The following is a 14,603-nucleotide window of genomic DNA, read 5'->3' on the forward strand; positions in this document are numbered from 1 at the left end:
GAGGAGAATGTAGATTTTGAAGGTAGCCTAGCTCTGCGCCTGGGGAAAAAAAATCTCTATGAATTATATGGGTATATCTATGTGGTGAAGAAACTGCTAGAGATGAGAGGTTAGTACTATATACACGTTTACATCCGTGGTCAACCCTTTCCGGTTTGGGGATTATTTCAGCCAATTGATGAGATCATCTAATGCTGATAGAGGGCCGACATGGCCGATGTAAGAGTCTGGTCGAAGTAGGACGTAAGTCGGTTGACTGAAGCCCAGATCCTTATGTAATGCGGCGTCTTTATCAACATATCCCGACTGACCATTCGGCTTTTCGCCAAATATCAAATGTACCTTGGCGGCAACAGGACTCTCTTCAACGAATTTGGTTTCGGCCCGCTGTAAATCGCCCTCCGAGGCTGCTTCGGCGCCAACACCGGAGAACAGCATAAGATGGTAGGATGTAGGGTCAGCCAAGTCGAGTAAGTACTTCTCACCCTCCGGTCCCTCAATTTTGCCATCGAGCATCCTGTCTCCTCCACGAACATTGCTTCCCTTGAGACCTAGAGCTGTTCCCACGAAACCGGAATCCCGGTATGTGATATCGAACTCAGCCATAACCCTAAACATCTCCCGAACACGGCTCTTATTACCAAATTGCAACGGCAGAAGCCAGGGTAAAAGGAGATTGCGAATGAATATAAATATCGGGTTGGTCGAACTCATAAACGTGAATACTCGATCCGTGCCCCTGAGGAGGTTCTGCCCGACGGGAAACCGCTCGCCGTGGTAGCTATCAATGAAAGACGCTGGTCGCTCTTTTCGAATGACGGCCGCAAGTTTCCAACCCAGATTGACAGCATCTTGGATTCCGGTGTTCATACCCTGACCACCCACCGGACTGTGGATATGGGCGGCGTCACCGGCGACGAAAAGCCTACCGTTGCTATACTTGTTCACGCCCCGGTGATGTAGATAGAATCGTGTGAGCCAGGTCGGATCGTGCAGCTTCCCTTTTACCGGGACCATCTTATCGAAGAACTCCTGGAAATCTTCAAGTAATGGGCCGCCTTCTCTCTCCGTAACATTAGCCCCCGATGCGAAGACACGGACCATCCCATTCTTCAGCGGCAGTACAGCTAGCACTCCTTGGCCGAAACACATGATCGCATCTTTATTGGGAGTCTCCCACTCTACATGAGTGTCTGTGAGTATGAAGTGCTGCTCGTAGGATTCTCCATCGAATGTGAGACCGGCGGCCTGGCGCACAACACTCTTACTTCCATCGCAGCCAACGACGTACTTGGCCCTTATCGTCGTCGTCTCTCCTGTACTATCCCCGACATTGCTAAATGTGGCTGTCGCACCATCGGCATCCTGAACGATAGTCTGAGCTTCCAGCCCCCTCTCTACCTTTCGCCCGTACTTCTTCTCGAGGCACTCGTCTAGGAAGTATTCCGTGTCTTCCTGCGAGATCAGTTTCTGGAACGGGAAGGCCGTATTAGGTAACGCCGCATCCTCCCCAACTTCGATCCTGGCCGCTTCTTTTCCGTTGACGCAATATCTACCGCGGGACGTGGTGAACCCCCGTTCTTGGAGGTCGCGAGCGATGCCGTGGCGGTTAAGTAACTCGAGTGTGCGTGGCTGCACGACTAGAGCACGGCTCTTGTCTGAACGGCTTGATGCCTTGTCTATGAGGCGGAAGGGGATCTTCTGGGCTGCTAGTTCTAGAGCTAATACTACCCCTGTGGGACCTCCGCCGATGATGAGGACGTCGGTGCTCTCCATTCAGATGAATTATATGGTGGCGTATTGAAATGAATAGGTAAGTGATGATGGTACGAAAGTTGATATGAAGTGTTAGTCTGATGTATACAAAGTGTGTAGAAGAGATAGCTCAAGCTTGGGATGATCCGGCTAAATTATTTATATGCCCTTGAGTGAGAAACAGTGACATCGCAAGTATCCACATGAATTGATTACCTCAGACAGCTCAGACCAAATTGAGTAGTAGGGCTGGAATGCCGCTTTCAGCTAAGTGGAGAGGCCGGAGTCGTCTCTATGGCGCCGCCGACAAGGCGGCATAATTGACCAATCAGATCAGAGAGCGACTGGTCGGTATCTCGGTCTGCCGCCGTCCCCCTGCCGAATTTTGCTGCAAGTGACTTACATCCGATCTTACCCGGGGAAAACGTGGATCGGGATGCATGAGTCAGTGCCTGCACCCGTGCCGAATTCGTGAATTTGTCTTAACTTGCTGCCTGTTTCTTATTATTAGCAAGAGGATGGTAGATCTGTGTCGTTAGACGAACAGTGAAGTAGCGCTAAGCTAGATTGATTGATCCCATGACTAGAGCTGACACTGGAGCGTCAATTATTCTTGTTCACAGAAATGAGGACATCGGAATTCTGTGAAGGCGAGTTAATAAATCCGTGAGCATCATCCCGATTGTCGTATCCTCAAGTTGTAAGCCAGCTCAATGAATCACCAATCACCGAACTGCCTTTTTAGTACTCGTCTTGGAACTATCTATAATAGCTCAACAAATATGGCCCGCAACATAATCCCTTGGATTTAATCATTGTGCACAATTGCGCGAGGTAATGATATGGGAATTTTGCAGACAGTGCAGCCTTTGTCCGATATAAATCTGCGCCTTCTGGTCGGAGGTCCGAACTATTAAACTTTGTGGCTGACATCTTCCGGGTCGTAGCCGATTGTGTTACCCGACATCGGGTCCGGTGGACGGAAGTAATTTCGGACTGTCATGAATAGTAATCGATAATAACGACCCGCTAACGTTGGCTCCGTGGTCGTCCACTCCCTCACTAGGTACTTACTCACCACGGGTTCATGTTGTTGACGGTTCAATCAATATAGTCGCGGGCATTAGCGTCACCACTTCTCCGCAGGAGCATGGTCTGGCCCCTTCGTATCTAATAGTGTAGCTCAACCTTGCACACGAAGTATCGCATAACGTCGATGAATTCGCGCTCCGAGTGATGTAAGAATGATAGATGATATGGGAGAACTCGTCAACATAGTCTGCCTGAGCTTGGTCAAGACGAGACTTAGCAGACTTCCAGAACACTGCCCAGAGGTCAACAGACACAAAAGATCGTGCAAATGGCTACACTGAGGAAGAGGGGTCGACTAAACGTTTTCGATAGAAACAGAGCCGTTGCATGATAGTCAAATATGACTAATTCATGACGCGACAATTCTTATTCTCTCTATTAAAGAAAAAAGTTCATTATGCCAATTGAAGTCAAAGTACCCGAATTTCGGGGTAGGTCTCCAAACTAGAAGGTTAGCTTGGTCGAGTCCCGTAATTTCCATCCGAACTGGGGGGAAAACACGATCTAAGAACTCTCATCTCTTTCGGCAGATTGATATGGAGAAGCATACAAGGGAATAACCAGCCCTGACAGCGTCTTCATCCATGGCAGAGCCCCACGAGACTAAGCTTTCAGGGCTAATGCCATGACGACTGCGTTCCTCTCCCATGCCATTTATCCGCCGATCCACGCCCAGGTGGGATAGCTCCCGGCAAACCCCACTGGAGAACCATGCTCCTCGGTGGTATTTCAATTGCAGAAAAAGCGTGCCGATGCAACGGTTCAATGCGCACGCAGCGCGTCAAGTTTGACATAATGTCCACAATGCTCAAGGATCGTGCTTCTGGAAAAGTACTAATAGCTCGATCATGCCCACCATGATGCGTTCACGGTTTCCCCAGTCGTCTAGAGCGTTCGCCCAGCATGCATCGACTTTCTGCGCTTCCGTTCGTAGTTCTCGCGGCCTCAGCGCCTGTCCTGGCTGCTGAATGCACGACCGAAGCTTTTGCGACAATCCTCCAAGATAACTCGAATGCCACGATTAACTTCGTAAAGGCTATCCCGCAGAATGGTAGTTTCGGTCAAGGCGCGGTCGACATCCCCTTCCCCACGAATGCCACGAAACTACCAGCACTCTGTGCTGTTGGTATCAATGTCAGGTCATCCGAAAACTCGTCGTACAACTTCGGTCTCTTCCTCCCGGACAAGACATGGAACGGCCGATTCCTTACCACGGGAAATGGTGGATTTGGAGGTGGCATAAATTGGCCCGACATGGGGATGTTCTCTCAGGTAATTACTTAGTACTCGGATATCTGATTTGTGGGTGTTCATTAATGTCTCCAATTAGTACGGGTTCGCTTCGATGTCGACTGATACTGGGCATAATTCTTCTGCCATCGATGGTAGTTGGGGTCTCAATGCTCCCGAGACCTTGATCGACTGGGGCTACCGAGCCATGCACGGGTCAGTTGTGCTTTCTAAGGTGAGTTTCATTCCCCTTACAAGTTGCGACCAAGGCATTCGACAAGAACATGGAAATGTTTCTTGGTCGTCATCTTAGACTGCATCTAATAATTAACTATCAGGAAATCATTACGGCATATTACGCAAGCCCGGATGGAATCAAATATTCCTACTACGCAGGATGCTCGACTGGAGGCCGACAAGGTCTCAAAGAAGCTCAGCTGCATCCCGATTCCTTTGATGGAATCTCTGTTGGAGCTCCAGCTTGGTGGACTGTCCATCTAGCCGCGAATACTTTGAGGTTGGGCCTTTCTAACCGTCCGGACACCGACCCTGGACATATTGATCCCTCGATCTTTAGTGAGATCGTCGTTCCAGAGATCACCAAGCAATGCGATCCTCAAGATGGCTTGGTCGATGGTATCATTAACGAGCCGTATTCGTGCAACTTTAACTACGAAGCACTCTTGTGCACACCGAGCTCGAACCAAACGACGTGCCTCACTCCCGCACAGTTGGATACCCTATACAAATTCTACAACCCGTGGATAGATGCCAACCAAACATACGTGTTTCCTTCAATGGCACTTGGGACGGACCCGACCTTCTCATTAGGAGCGGACTTGACGCCTCTTGCCTTTGACTTGTTCAAATACTGGACTTATAATAATTCCGACTGGGACTACACGAAGTTCACGTATAGCGACGTTCAATTCGCGGACACCATCAACCCTAGTGGCGCCACTGCTGACAATTTCGACCTCAGCCCATCATCGGAGCGCGGAACCAAGATCCTGATGTATCACGGAGCAGCAGACGCCTTGATCCCCACTGGAAGCAGTGTCTACTTCCACGACCAGGTAGTCCGGACTCTCGTACCTAAGGGCGTTAAAGTCGAGGACTTCTATCGCTTCTTCTTGATTCCCGGAATGAACCACTGCTCTGCATCGGACAATGCTCCTTGGTACATCGCCAGTGCGAGCCAATCGCTTGATGGGGCAACACATTCTGTGCCTGGATACGAGGATGCGGACCATGATATCATCCTGTCCATGATGAAATGGGTAGAAGAAGGAAAGGCCCCAGATCAGCTCATTGCGACGAAGTTCGTGAATGATACCGCTACACTAGGGGTTGAGAGACAGCGGCCGCTTTGCCCCTATCCTAAACAATCGAAATACCTCGGAGGGGACCCTGATAGATCAAGCAGCTGGGCTTGCAGAAGCTTGTACTAGATATAAAAGCCCAGATCAGATAGGGTAGACACATACGTAATGTGTGAATTGAAATAATAATTCAGATGCTGGCTAAATGACGAACTCATGTGGATTCTGACTGTCGCAACCCCTCGTAACTCCAAGTGTTCAACTACCCGTTGAGTACTTCATCATGCACCACCCGATTGCACATTCCCCGAACCTCCTAGTCTTATAGGAATGCTGACCAGCGCTCTATCCCTTTCTAGACGTAGATCTTATCATACCTCATCATGATAGAAACCAGATGTCATACCATGCTTTCTATCGAAGCAGAACGTTCTCTCAATCAGGTAGGTATTCCGCACCTGTGGATACCTAGTATCATCCGTAACAATCTTTGGCCATCTGAGTGTTCGCGAGAATCAGCGAACCAAGGCCCAAGAAGACCCAAGTACCTCAGTCTTAGAAGGTACGTACGGATAATATTTTCGAATTAAAGCGCTTCGCATAAACCATCCTCGCTTGAACCGAGAAGATTTACAATGTGATAAATGGCGGCCGGGTTATAAAGTGCTCTTCAGCGTAACAAATAAAGCATCAGCATGAGCTAACACGGCCCCCTCACTATCTTCGATCCATCCCTCAGCAAAATACTTCCTCCCCTCTACCTTCAAAATCCTAGCTCGCGCTAGAACAGTCGCGCAGGTAGGAACAGGCTTTAGAAAGGCGGTGTTGAGATAAGCCGTCATAAATGGCAGATCCTTCATGGACCCTCTTTGCTGGTTGGTCGGGATGAGAAGACCAATGACCTCGTCAAGAATCGCCACAACGATTCCGCCGTGGCAGATGCCCGGGTGTCCGTTTAAGCCGGAGCCGAGGGTTAAAAACATCTTAAGAGAATCCACGCGGTCCATTGGCGACTTAGGTTCCTCGTAGACCTCTAACATGGCTAAGATGGTAGTTTGGGATTTTAAGGTCTCCGCGTAAAGTGAGTCTTCCCCGTTGGATTTCCTTTTGCGGCTAGCTGGCGAACCGGCGATAACTCTCCGGCCACGCAGGTGCTTAGCACACCATGCGATAGAGGCGAAATGCTCATAGTCGGAAGATAAAACACTAGGCATCTTGAACTGTGTCGATTGTGTCGATGTAGATGACGATGAGTCGCCTAAGGTTAGTGGGTTTGGATGTGATGATGTTCTGGGCATTAAATTGGGGGGCGGGTTGGTTACAGCCTACATGAAGAGTAGCAATTTGATTGGACGCTGAAAAGTGGCTTGTTTATTCCGCCTAACCCTTGTATTTTTCCGCCCTCGCTGCAGGTGATCCTTCCGGACGCCTCTTTTCTCATCCCTGTATTACTAAGACTACACGATGTCACTTTTGATACTACGCACGGGCCACTTTGAAAGCCCCCTTACCTCATCAGCTTACATAATCAAGTCACCCCTTATGTTCACCTGGGTACCTACACAATAGACTTGATTTGATTCATTCATTCATTTTTGCGAATAGGTGAAGCTTTTTCCACCTTGTAGTATTTAGGTAAAGACTTAAGCACAAGCAGCCGAGTCCCATCCAGATTCCCCTAACTCCAAGTTCAATTAACCCATCAACGAGTCAAACGGTTCGATCTCCCTTCCCTTGAATCTGTATACCGAAGAGACGAAGACATTTGCAGATATATGCAAACGATGCTTCTGATTAGGTAGCGCCGAACTCCTAAAAACACGGGTCTAAGACTTGTCAACCTTCAAGGGAGGGATCTGATTGCGTGGCGTCGATAGGCCTTCGCCCTGGTAGAGAAGGACCAACATCTGGGCCGCAGATGCTCTGTCTTCAGGCTGTAACTCCGCCATCTGCCAGTAGATACTCAATTGCGACTTGGCAGCCTTCTCAGCAAGTTCGAAGCACTGTTTGGGGCCGAGAGTGACCTTTGACCTAGTTCGGAAGCGATCTACATTGACGATCCATACCAAAGTCATGAATAACGACCATACATCAAGCTTATGTGTCTGACGCTTTTGGATCAGCTTGCCTTCCACCTCTGGAGCCATATAGCCTGTAGTTCCAACACGGCTCTTCGGAACCCTTTCGCCGGAAGAGAAGTCGTGTGCAAGACCGAAATCTCCGAGTTGGAAAACTGGCTGCTTATTGGAATCCATCACGTAGAGGATGTTTCCGGGCTTGATGTCGCGGTGGATGACATTCTCTGATGCTAGATAATCGAGGGCCTCAAGCATCTGCTTGAGGTAATTGGAAATAAATCCGAAGTTTTTGGGCATCGTCAAAGTTGCGGTATTGGCCAACAAGGAACCCAAGCTTCCTTCCTTGAGTCCGAGGAATATCTCGAGAACCATTTCCTCGTAGTTGAATTGATGGTAAAATATCTCCACAATATGCGGCTATCGGTATAGTGTTAGCATGTTATAAAATAAAGAGGGTGGTCTATTTTGACGTACGTGCTGTAGGCTTTTGTGGACTCTAACTTCACGCATGATTTGGAAAGTCACGTCGGATTTTCGATGCTTGACCTTCTTGACTGCCATCAACTCTCCATCCTTGTTCTCGCACTTGTATACGTTTCCCATGGCTCCGGAGCCAATAGGTTTCAGTACCTTGTATATCACTTCCTCTGCCGGCTCCAGCCGTAGACTTGTAGCTATCTTTGCCATATTTTCGGACAAGCCTGGGTCCAGCGGATAGGTGAAGTTGATGTTTCTGAGTTTGATCAAGGTAGGGGAAATTGTTCGTGGATAGTAATGGGTTCGAATATAAATGTGAAGTTGTGATGAATTGGGGAGATGCGCGTAAGTAGGAAGGGAAATAGAAAGATAAACATTGTGTGTTGAAATATTTTTAAATATTTACCTATTGTATTAAGTGCCTTGGTGGATAACAACTATTCTAGAATTCGTCAGAGGTTGAAATGACAGGTACTTGCCAGGTGATGCTGTATATAATCTGGGAATTTCCCTCGTGGAGAAAATCTGTTACATGTATGGTAGATGAGATGATTATTCGAATTCGTATGCCCACGCTTCTGTAAACGCTTGGCTTAATACCCGTCAAGTGGCTACGGCGGTACTATAGAGACGACAATGATGAGTATGTGGTAACTTGGATGAAATTTTCGATAAATTTGAGACACCAAATAGCAAGAGTTGTATACATTATTAGTGAACCGAGTCACCAATGGGAGATCTTGTAACAACTAGAAAATATTATATTTCGGGTCAAGTACCTAGATAGTACGTAGTGATTTAAAGGACTCTAGAAAGCCTTTAGGTCAAGGTCATCAGGATCACTGAATACCAACATGAAGGTACCCGTAATGTTAGTGAAGAGTCAAATAATACCTGGGCAGTTTATTTGTATCACCATAATTATGAGGCATTGGTACTAGGTAGTTATGCATGTCAAAGCCTACACATCGTAAGACTCCGTATCTACCTATATAGAATGCTTTGACAGAGTGAAAGACCTATCTAGGAGTTTCTATCTCGGCAAAAGAATGAGTACCTAGTAGATATATTGGTCATGGCGAGATTCGACTGAGGCACGAAACTCTTATATTAAGAATTTGGAACAGTTTCGTAATGAATTCTTCAGGAATTATCATGCCACTAACCTTGATACCTGATGAGAATTAAGGATCAAAGTCTACAATTCAATTGGGAGAATTTGCGTCTTTGGAATAGAAGGTACTGTGTAAGACTTCACATGAACGTTCAAGAGATATCGCGTAGTATATTCGTGACATATAAAGAATACCTCGATATTATGTAAAAACAGGTACCAAGTATTAGCTGATTCAATATAATTACCAACTCTATTCTGCGTATCTAGCATATAATCTACCTAACGATTGAGATGTACACCACGAACTTATAAAAGAACAACGAAAATGGCCTTAATGACTATCGTCGGATTGCCCTATTGTTATGCATTTTCCTTCGGCCCTTCGGATGTTAACGCACATTGTCAATCATAGAATATTCTAAACTTAACCCAGGGAGATACCCATCTAGAGAGTCGTTTCGAAGTCGATACATCATCCATGGATATCTTGATTTCCAGTTTCTCGTATTCTCTAGCTTCTATCCACAATTTCCCATGAAGGTCCAATGCCACTAATCCAATTAGTCTAGGCTTTCAATCATCGAGGCCACTTTCTGCGTCTTTCACTTACCTGGGTAGATAATAGCATCGGCTACTTCTATCGAGACATATGCAACTCTTCTGTCATCTCACAGACAGGTCTGGTGATATATCAAGTAAGATAAACCGTCAAAACGAACGAAATACGTACACAGGTGAGTAACATCTGAGATGAGAGTGAAAGAAACATCGGAGTAGAATGAATTTGCCACTGTGATTACCTTAGTCATCCCTAATCTACCTATATATTAAAGTATTATGAAGTCAGAACAAAGAATATCCATCTCAATTTGTATAACGTAGTTATCTGGTGCCTGATCTCTCGCATGGTGAAAGGTATGATTTATTAAGGAAAAGGGAGCTTCGCTCCCAGAAGCGATCTGGTCTAATATATCCACCCTTAGCTGACATAATCAGGGAGCTCTTCCCGGGGGCAATCAGGTGACCTCAAACAGTATTACCTAATTGCCCTGTCACAATTTGTTATCGGTCAACTAGTAACAGCAGTTTTAGTTACGCGGATGGATCCGCGCATTTCTTCAGGAACGAGCTTCCCTAACAGCTTTAATACGGACACGAATATAGGTACTTGACTATACGCGGAACATCGCTAAAAGTAGCGCCTGAAGCCATTAGCTATCGTAACGGGGTTTGCCAAAAAAAAAAAGGGCCAACGTTGCATTCCTTGGCGGCTTGGCTCCCGAGGTATCTATTTCGACAGCATTTGATCTTAAGAAATGTATGTAAAGTCTCACCGGTACAATATCATGATTTCTTCACGAGGTCGCCAAGACTCGCATTTTTCATGATTGATAAGGTCGCCATCAGCCGGTCCTGTAGTCAGGGTAACAGTCCTAAGTAGGTAACAACCGCAACAGGAAAGCGGTCGGCCACATATTAGTGATTAAGCGATTACCCTTATCTCTCCTGCACCAAGGCGGGTGACCTCATTAATAAATGTCGCCGTGGTAATTGGACAGCGTATCCCCTGATTCGGCGAGTGACGGGAATGGCAGCCAAGGGATCCAAAGGCCGGGAGTTTTTTTTTTCTTCAGCTTTGGAAGCAGGCTGATGCACGACACTACAGTGCATCTAGCTAGGATTAAAGCTTACTGCTACTGTCGCTAATCAGGGTTCTGTACGCCAAGCTGCCGCGATCGGTCCTAGCCGATATCACCGGGGAGCGATGCCTGCGCGCTTACCACCCCGTCCCCGGTATGTACGACATTCGGTACTTGCGCTGATAGGATGGAGAATATATTGATGAAGGAAAGGATTGTCAGGTGCATCTTACAGGGGGCAACTCCAGCTTCTCTTTCCAGATAGTCTGTTACGCCTCCAAGGACTACTACTACTGGTAACCTGCTCTTCCAGGTAGAGTTTCTCGAAAGTCGAGACCGCCCTCCTTCAAACCTTCTAGAAGAAGAAGAGTCAAAGCTGCATACCGTGGTTATCGTAAGCTGAGGTACTTCGTGCCTCGAGCGACCCTACTATAAAATGCCGAAGGATGATTGGCCAGCCGCGCGTCACGCAGCGAACCCACGGCTCTCGTATCGCGGTATTCGCCATGTACGAGAACGGGCGGCAGATACATGATAATGCGGATTAGGCAGGTAGCTGAGGTCCAGGTAGCTTCGCGCGGACCTGTTGTAATATCGATAGCTAGCCTGATAGCCGTTATCTACCCCCTTCGTTATGTAAACGACTATAAGAGGTGTTCGTCAAGCTCTCAGCTAAAAAAAAGTTTGATGCTTAAAAGTCAACGAACCATTTCGTCCTTTCTTCTCATCCCATCATCGGAGTAGCTCCCTCGTAATTCGGATTCAAGATGCTGTTCAAGTCTGCTGCCACTGCCGCCCTCTTGGCCTCTTCGGCCGCGGCCCACTACATCTTCCCAAGGGCCGGGGACAACTCTACCAGGCTTTGCGGAACCCCTGATCCGACTCCCGAGCAGATGGCAGCTTCTGAAGTCATGCTTCAGAAGGAGCGAGAGATGCGCGTGAACGGAAACTTTCGCGCTCTTGCGTCGATCACCGTGAACACCTACTTCCACGTCGTGGCGGCGTCGACAAGTGTTGCGGACGGCTATCTAACTGTGAGTGGAACATTGGGAATCCTGTCCATATCCATATATTAACCGTTGTGTAGGCAACCATGATTGCCGACCAGTTGGCTGTGATGAATAAAGATTATTCTCCCCACGGCATCACGTTCAACCTAGTTGGCACCGACTACACGGTCAACTCTAACTGGGCGAGCGACGGAAGTGAGCTAGCAATGAAGCGAGCGCTCCGCAAGGGCACTTACTCGGACCTCAACGTCTACTTCCTCGGCAATCTTGGAGGCGGTCTGCTCGGGTACGTACCGTCAATCTTATGAAGTCTTCTCCAAGGTTAGATGCTGACACCTAATTTAGGTACTGCTATTTCCCCACGACCGCACAGTCGGGTTCGACCGATTTCTACCTTGATGGATGCACCATCTTAGGCCAGTCTGTGCCCGGCGGCAGCGCAGCTCCTTATAACCTAGGTGGTACCGTTGTTCACGAAGTAAGTACTTGCGCTCAAACTTAATGGTCAAAACTGTGACGGAATGGCTGACACGACGCCTTAGGTCGGCCACTGGATGAACCTTTACCACACCTTCCAAGGTGGCTGCAGCGGAAGCGGAGACTCTGTCGATGACACTCCTGCCCAGGCTTCCGCATCTTCCGGGTGCCCTGTCGGCCGAGACAGCTGCCCCGGCGGCGGTGTCGACCCCATCCACAACTACATGGATTACTCTGACGAGTAAGTTATTTCTCGTAGTTGTCATTGTCATGATCTCCGGTCATTAGCTAACCACAATCTGTAGTGCTTGCTATGAAGAATTCACCGCTGGCCAGGAGGCGCGCATGTATAGCGCTTGGTCCACCTACCGTTCTTAGAGGATGTTTTTGATGCAGGATGTTGGATTATTGGTTATACCAGAAGTTCGATAGCATTGTGTTTGGTGAAGCGGTCGATAGAAGGTTGGCCACTGTAGTAGCGTTGGGGATTTAGTGAAAAATCTTCTAGGATTACCTATAATTGAAATCAACATCAAGCAAACTATGAACTTCGCACCTCGTGATTGTTGCTTCAAGCTACTTACCTAAGTACCTACCTAGGTACCTAGTGCTCAGCTCGCTCCCGATAAGCATTGTGAAGGCGGTTAATTCCTATGTCTCTTCTTGTAGCGGTTACTTAGCAAAGGACGTGAAAATGTTGTTAGGATCGCAGATTTCGTTTCGTACCTAGTGCTAATAAAATAGTGCAATGAGTAAGATCAGCCTATGGATCAAGTGATAGCGGAAAAATGATTACAATAAACCTAAATCAGCCCGGCGGATAACTCTAACCCTTTAACGTTTCCCAAATGTTCGGCAAGATTCTCTAGATTAGAGTTAAAATAAAGTTCAGATGAGATCCCCTTGTATTTCTGACGTGCGAATTAACTTTCCCCATGCAGCCGCGTCCCGAAGATCTGTGACACCCGAGATCCCGGCAACTCGGGCGGGTGGGTGGCTGAGCGGAAGTCCAAGATAGGTACACCCCCTGATTCCCTCTGTAGCCATCAAGGTACCTACCCAGGTAGGCAGACAGGCCTCCCAAGTTGCAAACGGCCCATGACGATTGGTAGGAAATGATGTATAGTGTGGGAGAGGCGGCAACTAGGCAAATGTCGTTAGAGGGCTTAACTATTTCTATGTTAGCCTGAGACTCTCGGTAGCTTTGATAGGTCCCATAGTTGAAGGCTAGGTTTCCTTATCTAGAATATGCAAATCCGATGATCTCTGCATCTTGTACGACGATCCTGGTGGGCTTGTAAGACAGCCACGTGGTGATCTACAAATTATGCTTAGGTACCAGATAGGTACTAGGTACATGAAGCATAGGTAACTTGCGGCACGGAAGAGGCGCTAGAGAAAAAGCAATATTGTGCCGCAAAGAAAATTCTTTCGAGTTGAGCAGTTGAGTTAACGATTTATTGCTTCCAAAGTGATCAACTTCGGATCCAGATGTAGATCTAGTCGGTGGTTGATCGCTATATCAGGCCGTACCTACTAGGCAGGCATCTCCAGACGTTCCGTGCAATTGCTCGCAAAAAATATTGTCGCTTTATGCCTTCACGTTCATCCACTCCTATCGTGAAAAGTCGAAGGCTGGTGCAGGTGATCGACCGTTTTGTTTGCTTCCGAGACAACCAATCATTTGCAAGTCCAGCATTCTCCAACCGGATCGTACCCAACACCCCAGTCCGTAGGGAACCTGCATAATGGCGTCAGAAATAACAAATAAATCGCCTTTCAAATGTTCCTCTCACCTGCAATACAAAGAATATCCAATACAAGCCAGCTCTCCCGATTTCTGGAGACATTCCTGTGGGACCGCCGGCATCTCGAACGGCTTGCATGTGGAATCGGACATGTCGGCGCCCGTGGAAGATGTGACGGGAGTGTGGGGTGTAGCGACAGTATTGTTCGCCACTATGTTCGAACCAAGGACTTGAATGTAAGTTTCAGCTAGCCCTTCATAATGCTTCATGGGTCGTGCGCCGACAATGCACGAGAGTGCTAGGATAGTTAATATCCCTAGATACATCGCTGAGAACATCGTCCACTCCTACAAACCCGTTTTAGGTGAATAACCCGACGAATTGCTGGCCTTTCGCGACTTCGACTTTCTCTTGACAACACGCGCCTCTCCATCTCATGGTAGTTTTTGTGATGCTCATCGGGTTATATACACTTGGCCAAGACTGGTGACCAGGACAGATAACCACTGACGTCGTTAGGTCTTCGACACGATTGCCGGCTAAATGCCACGAGCCGCCAGGATGACAATAAACGACCGACATATCCCAAAATAAATAGCTTTTCATATCTAAATCGGTTGCTATTGGATCCCCGCAACAGCCGAATCATCGATTCAG

At 47.6% G+C, this 14,603-nt stretch overlaps 6 protein-coding genes across 6 annotated transcripts; 2 read left to right on the forward strand and 4 right to left on the reverse strand.

The window, feature by feature from the left end:
- Position 1: 1 nt before the first annotated feature.
- On the reverse strand, positions 2 to 1,911 carry GGS22DRAFT_35735 (FAD binding domain-containing protein). Its single transcript, XM_047966893.1, has one exon. The coding sequence runs from the start codon at positions 1,774 to 1,776 to the stop codon at positions 163 to 165; it is 1,614 nt and encodes a 537-aa protein (XP_047816928.1). The 5' UTR covers positions 1,777 to 1,911; the 3' UTR covers positions 2 to 162.
- Positions 1,912 to 3,750: 1,839 nt separating this feature from the next.
- GGS22DRAFT_190402 (tannase and feruloyl esterase) lies at positions 3,751 to 5,528 on the forward strand (the record flags this gene model as incomplete). The annotated part of the gene is made up of 3 exons (XM_047964967.1): positions 3,751 to 4,119; positions 4,178 to 4,312; positions 4,416 to 5,528. 3 exons carry the CDS (start codon positions 3,751 to 3,753, stop codon positions 5,526 to 5,528), a joined length of 1,617 nt encoding a protein of 538 aa, XP_047816929.1.
- A 527-nt stretch (positions 5,529 to 6,055) lies between these two features.
- GGS22DRAFT_190403 (HotDog domain-containing protein) lies at positions 6,056 to 6,613 on the reverse strand (the record flags this gene model as incomplete). Its single annotated transcript, XM_047964968.1, has 1 exon — positions 6,056 to 6,613. The coding sequence occupies one exon, from the start codon at positions 6,611 to 6,613 to the stop codon at positions 6,056 to 6,058; it is 558 nt and encodes a 185-aa protein (XP_047816930.1).
- A 612-nt stretch (positions 6,614 to 7,225) lies between these two features.
- Positions 7,226 to 8,164, reverse strand: GGS22DRAFT_190404 (kinase-like domain-containing protein; the record flags this gene model as incomplete). The annotated part of the gene is made up of 2 exons (XM_047964969.1): positions 7,226 to 7,894; positions 7,952 to 8,164. 2 exons carry the CDS (start codon positions 8,162 to 8,164, stop codon positions 7,226 to 7,228), a joined length of 882 nt encoding a protein of 293 aa, XP_047816931.1.
- Positions 8,165 to 10,953: 2,789 nt separating this feature from the next.
- On the forward strand, positions 10,954 to 12,739 carry GGS22DRAFT_167870 (Metalloprotease). The gene is made up of 5 exons (XM_047962048.1): positions 10,954 to 11,745; positions 11,799 to 12,007; positions 12,067 to 12,199; positions 12,264 to 12,439; positions 12,504 to 12,739. Exons 1-5 carry the CDS (start codon positions 11,479 to 11,481, stop codon positions 12,574 to 12,576), a joined length of 858 nt encoding a protein of 285 aa, XP_047816932.1. The 5' UTR covers positions 10,954 to 11,478; the 3' UTR covers positions 12,577 to 12,739.
- Positions 12,740 to 13,878: 1,139 nt separating this feature from the next.
- On the reverse strand, positions 13,879 to 14,272 carry GGS22DRAFT_190406 (uncharacterized protein; the record flags this gene model as incomplete). Its single annotated transcript, XM_047964970.1, has 2 exons — positions 13,879 to 13,939; positions 13,995 to 14,272. The coding sequence occupies 2 exons, from the start codon at positions 14,270 to 14,272 to the stop codon at positions 13,879 to 13,881; spliced, it is 339 nt and encodes a 112-aa protein (XP_047816933.1).
- Between the last annotated feature and the right edge of the window lie 331 nt (positions 14,273 to 14,603).

The sequence above is a fragment of the Annulohypoxylon maeteangense genome (genome assembly GCF_022496945.1).
Source record: "Annulohypoxylon maeteangense strain CBS 123835 unplaced genomic scaffold GGS22scaffold_13, whole genome shotgun sequence".
NCBI lineage: Eukaryota > Fungi > Ascomycota > Sordariomycetes > Xylariales > Hypoxylaceae > Annulohypoxylon > Annulohypoxylon maeteangense.